At 38.6% G+C, this 9,787-nt stretch overlaps 1 protein-coding gene across 1 annotated transcript; it reads right to left on the bottom strand.

The window, feature by feature from the left end:
- Positions 1-2,025: 2,025 nt before the first annotated feature.
- LOC147638562 (uncharacterized) lies at positions 2,026-2,479 on the bottom strand. The gene is made up of 2 exons (XM_086798791.1): positions 2,458-2,479; positions 2,026-2,369 (listed from the first exon to the last, which is right to left on the bottom strand). Exons 1-2 carry the CDS (start codon positions 2,477-2,479, stop codon positions 2,026-2,028), a joined length of 366 nt encoding a protein of 121 aa, XP_086654917.1.
- Positions 2,480-9,787: the final 7,308 nt, after the last annotated feature.

Here is a 9,787-nt window from a genome sequence, read left to right as displayed (position 1 = left end):
GAAGGGTCTTCCTTCACTTCTGAGGGAAGGGTCTTCCTTCACTTCTGAATCTCCTAGCATCTTGACTCTGATTAGGGCCTTTCTGCCTCTTTGGGAGTGGAAAGTTTGAAGCACTTCCCGGGGTTTGGAACCTTTTAAAGTTTGAGGGTGTAGGCTTTGGCGGGACTTTAACAACAAATGCTTTGGCAAAGTCCTTTGCCATTCTGACATCTTCTGCCATTGAGACTGGTTTGGCATTTTTCACTAAAGTGTCCAATGACTCGTTCATCCCTCGAATGAATCTGGCAGCTGCTCTTCATCCAAAAGTGGAGAATATTTGAGGAGAAGGGAAAATGCCTGATGGTATTCTTCAATCGTCCGGCTATCCTGCTTCAGTTTCCAAGAACTCATTCATTTTGGTTTCCAGGAAGCCCGGAGGATAGAACCTCCTCCTGAGGTAAGCTTTAAGCTCTGACCATTTTTGGGTATTTCGATCGAGACGGTTTGTCTTGCAATGGTTCCTCCATGCGACCCTGGCCGTTTCCACAATTTTCAATCTGGCGAGAGCCATCTTGCTCTTCTCATTATAATCGGTTACATCAAAATACTCTTCCATTGCCTCGATCCATTTTTCCACTACTTCTCCTTACTGTTCCCCTTCACCCTTGAAGGGACCAGGTTGGGATCGGTGCAGGGCTTTACGAACGTCTGGATCTAACTCTTCATCATATCGGTAAGAGGATGTTCCTCCATGCGACCCTGGCAGTTTCCACAATTTTCAATCTGGCGAGAGCCATCTTACTCTTCTCATTATAATTGGTTACATCAAAATACTCTTCCATTGCCTCGATCCATTTTTCCCCTACTTCTCCTTACTGTTCCCCTTTACCCTTGAAGGGACCTGGTTGGGATCGGTGCAGGGCTTTACAAATGTCTGGATCTAACTCTTCATCATATCGGTAAGAGGATCCAGCTACCTAGCACGGGCCGCGCGCCTCATGATTCTGACAAAACAATATTTTTGTCAACTTAACTTTGTCATCAGACTATTTAATTTTTTAGATTTATTTCTTAAACAAATAAATATTCCATCATAGTTCTTGAAAACAAGATTCACTCTAATAATTTTATTAACCAATATTCACAACCACGAAAACAATTTGAAATCTTCTGCAAAATATCATTTATTATTAAAATCTTTTGATATATACATAGAGCGTCTCGGCTCCAAAAGTCACTCCCCCAATCGCGTACGCATAAAAAGGCGATACTGCGATGGAGACATGCTATGATATACACGATTCATCACTGATAATGGTGCTATAATTCTTCTCCTATCAATAAAGCAGCTAAGAAGTCTAAAAATACGGCAAGAAATTCTAAAATTCCAGGGTGAGTAAATATAGTGTTTCACATAATGAACAACTCCTAGCCTTATCAAGATCATGGCTAGCGAGATATTCTGTCTGAGTCTCTGTCATTGATTGGTATTGACGTTGTGGAGTGGAAAAAAAACAAGGAAACAGGCCTCTATAGCTTCCCACTCCCCCAACCTTGGAACTGCTAGCACAAAATAGGGGCACCATAGTCAAAGTAAACACCCAGCAAACACATATGCTCTCACTGTGTGCATGGCGAGGTAATCGAAGGCTGGCACAAAGTGCATTGTGAGAGTGTAAATTTGTGGACTACACCACCAAACACGTCAATCACGCCTTCTCCTTCAAATCAACACACACAAGATACCAACATACAACCATAGCCAAATACATCACCAGTATCATTCATCTTTGAAGTCAACACTTCCATACAGCTTCAATCAACACACAGGAGAAACAAACACATCTCTGCTCGCCATCAGCAAACAGCAATACTAGTAAAAGACAATACACCTTTTGGCTTCAAGTTGCCCATAAACATGATGACTAATCCTTCTCTCACCTCTTCTTAGAACATCATCACCTCAGCCCATGAGCTGGCCTCAGACACCAACGACAACTAGACAAGCAAAATCAACACACAGGAAAAGCTCGGCAGTTGCGGTAGCTATACACTCACTCTCCTTGCTACTACCACAAGCGGCAAACTCAATGAAAAAAACTCCCCCTCATCCAAAGCATAGGTCGCATTTTCAAAAGGTTTCTGCATGTGACCACGAAAAAAACCAGCCGGGGTCTCCGTTGCGCTTGGCGGAGCTGCAGTCAGAGTAGCAGGCGGCCACCCAGGACCTGGAAGTCGACTTTGCCGGCCACGATGGCATCTCGGAAGGCCTGGGGGATGGCCACGATGCCAGGAGGGCCTCCGCGATCCCTCGTGCTTCACCAGTATGTGCGGCGCTCGCACCTTTTCTCCAAAAAAATGCAAGAGCTGCCCGCCAGGTTCTTGATCAACTACACCATAAAATACCAAATATGGCCACTGCCCATGCACTGCCAACCATCTTCACATGTTTACTAAATATGGCCAACACCTACACACTATAGGCGCCAGAGAACGGCATCCAGACTCAGCCTAGGATCAACTAGCCATCATGCCAATTGGAGTTCCCACAAACTTCCACGTGGAGGCATCATATATGGTAAGAGTGCACCCATCAAAACCATGACTCCATACTTGCTTTATCCAATCATTATCCCAATATGGAGGCATTACCAAGAGCTCTCAAAAGAGCATGAAATCACCCTATTCCAACATACATGCATCAATGCCCAAAGGCTGCCAGCATCAAAGGCCTTTCGCAAGCTTTCCACAAATTGGAGACCAATCTTCCCCAAGAACATACGCACAGCTACAATGAAAAAAAACTTCAAACCTCAAGCACCTGCTCCCAAAAAACCCATGCATGTACTAGCCTACTACAAAACCATCCACTATGTACACCTGCCAGGGCATTTAGGGCAAAGCTTTTTTGCATGCCATGCATCCCATATGCACACAAGCCCAAAACACTTTTACAAAATTTTGCCTGACAACGTTAATACTTTGCCCTCCCAGGGAACCACATATGCTGACGTTGCTCTACTGGATCAAGAAAGTATAGATCCTCAAAGTGATGAGCGAGTGTCACTCTGCTTTCTCGGGTTGTAACGGAGTTGATGAGATTTTCGAAGGCAAATGCGATCATATCCTCACTCTGGGAGAGTCCAGGAATGCTAGACAGATTTGGGGTATCCATCTAAAAATCCAGTTCAATTTATGAGTTTTCAATTTATGAAGTTCATTTCAAACATAATCTTAACAAGTGAAAACATTATTTCCCAGATTTACTTTAAAATTTTAGGCAATTTCTGCTATTGTTAGTTTACAAAAATGCGCTGATACCAGTTGTGAGACCCCTCTGCCCCCTCCACGCACTGGATTCCCGGTTGCTAGCAATTTCCTCTTGCGTGGGGCAGGGTTTCCCACTCGGGGCCTCACCCTCGAATGTCCAAACACGAGACTAATCTGGTAGTCATTCCGAAACCGAAACCGGGAAAATTTCCCTTGCTCAAAAAACGGGGACAATTCCACATTTTTGATTTTCTTAACAAATTTTCTAACAGGGTCAAGAGACTAAACTATCCTTCACCTAATTAAACCAAATAGAAGGAAAACTATCACTGACTTAGTTTGAAAAAATCAATGCTTTTTCCTAACCAAAATCAGGCACAACCGTTGATCTAATCATCTAAAGAAATCAAACTTTTTTTCCTAACCAAAATCAGATACAACCGTTGATCTAATCATCTAAAGAAATCAAACTTTTTTTCCTAACCAAAATCAGGCACAGCCATTGATCTACTCATTTGAGAAATTCTTCAGGGTTTTATTTAACTACTCGAATTCTAAGCGTATTCCTATTATTTCAATTTAATTATTAAAACTTCACTGATTCTAGCCCCATCCCGCCCATGGGTTAGCCACCACTCACTGGAATCGGTAGAACCAAACAATTACTCACCCACCCATAATTGAATGCCTTTCTTAACTTTTTCTTTCGAATATAGATATGCCCACACTCCTCTTTAAAACTTTAACATATAAAATAATCCATTGACAAACAGTTATCATAACTCAAAATTTCCATCCAGTCCCTTGTTTCTCAAAAAACAGTATCACTCTGGACTCTCCGTTGAGACCCACTGGTCAGCAAACGAGATCCAGTAACAGATTACAATAATCATTTCGTCCATCATACATATCTTCCACGACATACGCATCGGTATCCTAGGCACCGCGAGCCCGTGCATCGCCTGGTCAGAACCCTCCAGGATCCTCCTTAGGTGTCCTGGCACTTCACTTAGGGACCGCTTCGTCGGCCCTCACCCATCGTACCGAAAGCATACCATTTTTCAACCATGTCGAAGCTGGTCAAGACCTGGGCAGGCTTTGCCGCGTGAGCCATCCTTTGAACACTCCCCGTCAACTATTGTTGCAACCAAACTTCCCTTAGAAAAACATATACCAAATGCTCCCTCTAGCATTTTGGCGTAAGACAGTCCTTTATAAGAAAACAGGGTTTCTATGTAAGTTTTCAGTTTGATTTTCTTTTGAGAATACAATGAGTATTTCTTGAATCAGTATCCCCAAAACTTCTTGAATGCAATTCTGAATTTCATACCAGAATTCCTCGAATTCTGAACCTTGATCTCGATAGATTTCCTGAATTTTCTTTTTACAATCCATGTGAATATAAAACGACTTTTATAAAAAGAAAATCCTTTTATGCATCTATTTATGCATAAAATCAAATTTAATAGGAATAACACTTTTAAAATAAAAAGAATTTCTTTATGCATCTATTTATGCATAAAAATCCATTTTTATAAGAACACTTTTATAATTAAAAAAAACCTTTATGCATCTTTCTATGCATAAAAATTTAATTTTAATAAGAATAACACTTTTATAATTAAAAAAATTCCTTTATGCATCTTTCTATACATAGAAATCAATTTTAATAAGAATAACACTTTTGTAATAAAACAAATTCCTTTATGCATCTTTCTATGCATAAAAATCAAATTTAATGAGAATAACACTTTTATAATTAAAAAAATTCTATTATGCATCTGTCTATGCATAGAAATCAATTTTAATAAGAATAACACTTTTGTAATTAAAAAAATTCCTTTATGCATCTTTCTATGCATAAAAATCAAATTTAATGAGAATAACACTTTTGTAATGAAAAAATTTCCATTATGCATCTTTCTATGCATAAAAATTAAATTTAATGAGAATAACACTTTTATAATAAAAAAATTTCTATTATTCATCTTTCTATGCATAAAAATTAAATTTAATGAGAATAACACTTTTATAATTAAAAAAATTTCATTATGCATCTTTCTATGCATAAAAATCAAATTTAATAAAAATAATACTTTTATAATAAAAGAAATTTCCATTATGCATCTGTCTATGCATAGAAATCAATTTTAATAATCAGCATCACTGATATCCATGCATATTTATAGGTGAATATGTACATGGAGTAATTAGAATATTTCTTTTAGATGCAAAAATGGTGGGAATTACTCTTTTGGAATAACATAAAAACAAACTTTCTTTTCCACAAAATTCTGGAAAATTTTATCGTAATCTCCTTTGTATGGTTGGCCATTTCTCATTTTTATCATTCTTTATTTAACTTAAATTAACCAAAGTAGATTTATAGAACTCTAATCTATACATTTTTCTAAATTCAAGAGAGTAAACAATAAGAATAGCTTAATTAATCCCTTAGTTAAATCTTTCTAGGATTAAGAAAGGCTAGAATGTAAAGAAGAGAAGGGGGTGGCCTTTTCATCAAGGCATAGCATTTGAATTTAATTCAATTAACTGCAAAACATAAAAATCAAGAAAACCATAGATTTAAAATTCGTAAATAAGTAAGAAAAATTTGCTTACATGAAGCTTGTAAGCTCTCCTTTGGCTTGAGGGATTGAGGGTTCTACTCTTGTTTGAAGTAAGAGTGGCCACCAATTCACTTTGGAGAGGATTAGGCCAAAAACAATTGAATTATTAAAAAATTCAATGTAGATGGCTCAGGACAGGAGTAGAGTAACAGTGCATAAACACCCTTAAGCTTTTACAAAGGGGGAGGCTTCTATTTATAGGAAAAAGTGAGCCTCTAACCAAGCAAATTGGTTCTAGAATTATTGAGATCAGTTTGGTCAATTTTTGACCATTTTTTGGTCAGTTCAGCTTACTTTTTGGATCTAGTTTTGAAATAGGAGAGAGGAGAGATGAAATATCTCATTTTATTGATTAAAAATTGGGGGTAATGATGAGAAAAAAGGTGCCTTCTTCATAAGGCTATCCCCACTCTGAGGTATCAAAATTCAGTTTTTTAATTGTTTTCTTTGGTCCTTAGTCCGCTCTTCATCTTATGTGAGTATTTACTCTTTTTTTTGGGGGGGGGTTCTTTTGTTCTTTAATTTATCTCCTCCCTTCTTATTGGTCCATAAGAACCTTAATCCAAAATTTTCAGAAAATATGGACCCTTAGCCTAGGTCTTTTGTGCACATTATAATTTATTTCTAATGCACCTTAGGAAATTATTTTAAAACTTCTATTTCGGGAAAATTTATTTTAATAATAAGGGATATTTTTCCATCCAAATATATCTAAAAACTGAATTATCTCTCTCTAGAATATTTTCTCTCTCTAGGCCAAAACACGTGGAAACAAGATCTTTTATTATTCTGAAAAGGGGATTGATTACAGGGGAAGAAACTGGACATCTTGAGGGGCTGGGAAGGAATCTTACAAATAGAGACTTTAGGGTCTAACAAGAAAAGAGGATAGTGGGCCTGTCGGGGTAGGGTGGCCCAGAAGTAGCTTACCAAAAACAAATCACCGAATAAATTAGCTTTTTATCTTCTCAAAAAAGACTACAATAATAAAATTTTCAAAAAAGATAGCCTGCATACTTGAGAAAGATCAAGATCACAACATCATTTAGTTCTCAATTTCTCTCTGCCAAACATATATGTATCTGATGGTGCTATATCAAGGTACTCTGAACCATCAACAAAATCTTTCACTTGAACAACAAGTTGTCTAGGTACATTCTTTAAATCTTCAAGGTTATTCTTATCAAGATCCAAAAGCTCATCCTCCATCATTCTTTCTTTTTCAATTCTCCTTTCTTCCTCAGAAGATGTCTTTTCTTTTCCCTTCTTAGCATTTTCTTGATATGTAGCCCTAGTATCCTTGTCCTAGCATTTTCTTGAAGATCCAAAAGCTCATCCTCCATCATTCTTTCTTTTTCAATTCTCCTTTCTTCCTCAGAAGATATCTTTTCTTTTCCCTTCTTAGCATTTTCTTGATATGTAGCCCTAGTATCCTTGTCCTAGCATTTTCTTGATATGTAGCCCTAGTATCCTTGTCATGTGTAACATCTTCAATCTTAATGCTTGCATCCTTTGGTTTTCTGACTTATGGCACATTCAAGATATTAAATGCCCTATAGTCACTCAAAGGTATAGAATGTAATAGCTTTTCAAATTTGTATCTTAGTTTGCATGTCCTTGTCCATAAGCATGTCCCTATGAGCATGGGTAGAGAAAATGTAACCGTTAATAAAAAAAGTATATAACAAAATCTTCTCCAGCCTCTTGAATGGCGCAAATGGCATTAGAGGCCCATCTCATTCCAAGCTTCCAAACATCACAAATTTGTCCCACAATTCTCATGAATGTAAGCATGAATGTAAGCTTGAATTTGAGGGCATTCATATGCTGGTTAATCATCTTCTTGAGCTTTTGCATTGATACTTTACTTTCATTTGCTGCCTTTTCTACCAAATCTAGACCTAGTACAACCCTCCTTCTATGTTTTTTGTTCTAGCCATCTATAACCTATCAATCAGACACACAAAAACAAATTAGACACAACAAAAGTTGATGCTAATGTATATTCTAGGCCATAGAAGAATCGCACAAATTGATAGATTCAAAAAGATCAATTTTCTTTATTCTCACCATACTTCCACTGTGTGTAATGTCCAACCATGAAAGAAATTTAAAATTCAATATTGAACCAAACTACAAAAATATGTAAAATACCAATATTGAAATAGATACCCAACTATTGAACTAACATTTAATTAGATAACCAAATATTGAACCAATATTGAATTAGATACCCAGCTATTAAAGTATATCACCAACCAATATTGAATTCGACACCCAACTATTGAACTAATATTGAATTAGATACCCAACTAGTAGACCACTATTGAACTAATATTGAATTAGATACCCAACTAGTAGACCACTATTGAATTACATATCCACCCAATATTGAATTAGATACCCAACTACTGAACCAATAACGATTAAGATGACCAACTACAAAAATATGTAAGAAATGTGCCTGATGGAATGACGTTGTCGTGCTGTGGCATGTCTATGCAGTGAAAGCATGTTCATGGAACAACTTATGTGGAATCTGGGCCTTGATGAGCAGCAAGGACAGATATGGAAGGTATCCACTCAGATACAGTGGCATGTGTTGGAGCAGTTAATATGTGTAGTCACCAAGGTCTACTAGCAAAAGACCAAGCACTCCCTATGAATATGAGCTCAATTATGGACGTGGATCCAAGACAAAGTATTACACTAGCATGGTTGTGGCCATCATTTAGGCTGTGAAGGAATATAAAATAAAAATATATATATATTATGTGGCCACCCTATAATAGTCCACGTGGAGGTTTCTACTGCAACCAACGCAATTCGCAAGCACGTGAAGGAGGTCTGGAAGTTGGTGAGCTGGCGGCCTGGTGATCGAAAAGAGCTACTGGGGCTCTGGATAGCGTGGCGACAGGTGAGGCTACACAACTTTGGGGAGTTGCTCCCTGGCGACACACAGAGAGGGTCGCGCTGAAGTGGCTGTGTGGAGGAGAGGGCTGTAGCGAAGAGAGAAGTGCGTGGCTCTGGTGATTCAGCGGCGACTGTTGGCAGCAATTGGGGAGCAGCGTAAGGTAGCTGACGGCGACTAAGTGAAGAGGTGGAGGACTAGAGAAGGGGTGATCGTGCTAAGGGTGAGCGTGGAGCGCAGCCGTGCAGGGAAAAGGGTCGCCTGCAGTCATTGACGCAAGCAAAGAGGGGAGTCCCGTCGTGAAGCCCACCTTGCTGAGATAGCAAGGCGTGCTAGTGATAAGAGTAGCAAGGTGAGTGAAGTACGCTTCATTTCATCTCTTAATGAGGAGAATAAAAAGCTTTCACTCAGACAAAAGCTTCAAGACTCAGAATTGCGAAGGGCAGAGAGACTGCAAATCATCAAGATAAAGCAGAAAGAGGATGTGGCACGAGAGTAGGCAGTGCTAAGAGCAGAGGAAACTAGAAAATTGGAGGGAGTCTGTCAGGAGGGCACAAGAGAAGGGCAACCTAATTTCTGTCAGGAAAGAGGCTGAATTTTGTACGAATGTAGTGTTCTGGGCTGGGCAACCTTATTTTCATGAGAAGTTTATGCTGATTTTGCATGTATACAGTGCCAAGAAGTAGGCGACCTCAAGAAGATTATCCCAGTCAGGAGATATTGCTTCCAGGTGAGCAGATGAACAAGGAGACTTCATAAAGGTTGGTGTTGAGTTGCTGAATTCTAAGTTTGACTGATGAGGAGCATAGGAATCACTGCCAGAAGGTGCACTTTGCTGGAAGAAGTGGAATTAGAGTGTTATGAGTGGAATCTCATTGTAAATTGGTGCCTCTGTGAACTGATGTTTTGCTGTCTTGAATTTTCAGTCATTGTATGACCTGTACTAAGTGTCAGTGAAGAGCTACAGGCTTGTAAAGAGGACTGATTTCTTAGAAAT

The sequence above is a fragment of the Cibotium barometz genome, chromosome 5, assembly GCF_041138505.1.
Source record: "Cibotium barometz isolate CiBa-2024 chromosome 5, ASM4113850v1, whole genome shotgun sequence".
In the NCBI taxonomy this organism is placed as follows: domain Eukaryota; kingdom Viridiplantae; phylum Streptophyta; class Polypodiopsida; order Cyatheales; family Cibotiaceae; genus Cibotium; species Cibotium barometz.
The sequence above is the reverse complement of the archived record's forward strand: the minus strand, read 5'-3'. Positions and strand labels throughout refer to the sequence as shown.

What these genes read in the sequence shown, in the direction of transcription:
- LOC147638562 (XM_086798791.1), bottom strand. Translation starts at nt 2,479, where the DNA reads ATGCCGTTCTCTGGCGCCTATA. An exon ending in GCCGTTCTCTGGCGCCTATA is followed by an intron (nt 2,370 to 2,457) that starts GTGTGTAGGTGT and finishes TTTATGGTGTAG; the next exon opens with TTGATCAAGAACCTGGCGGG.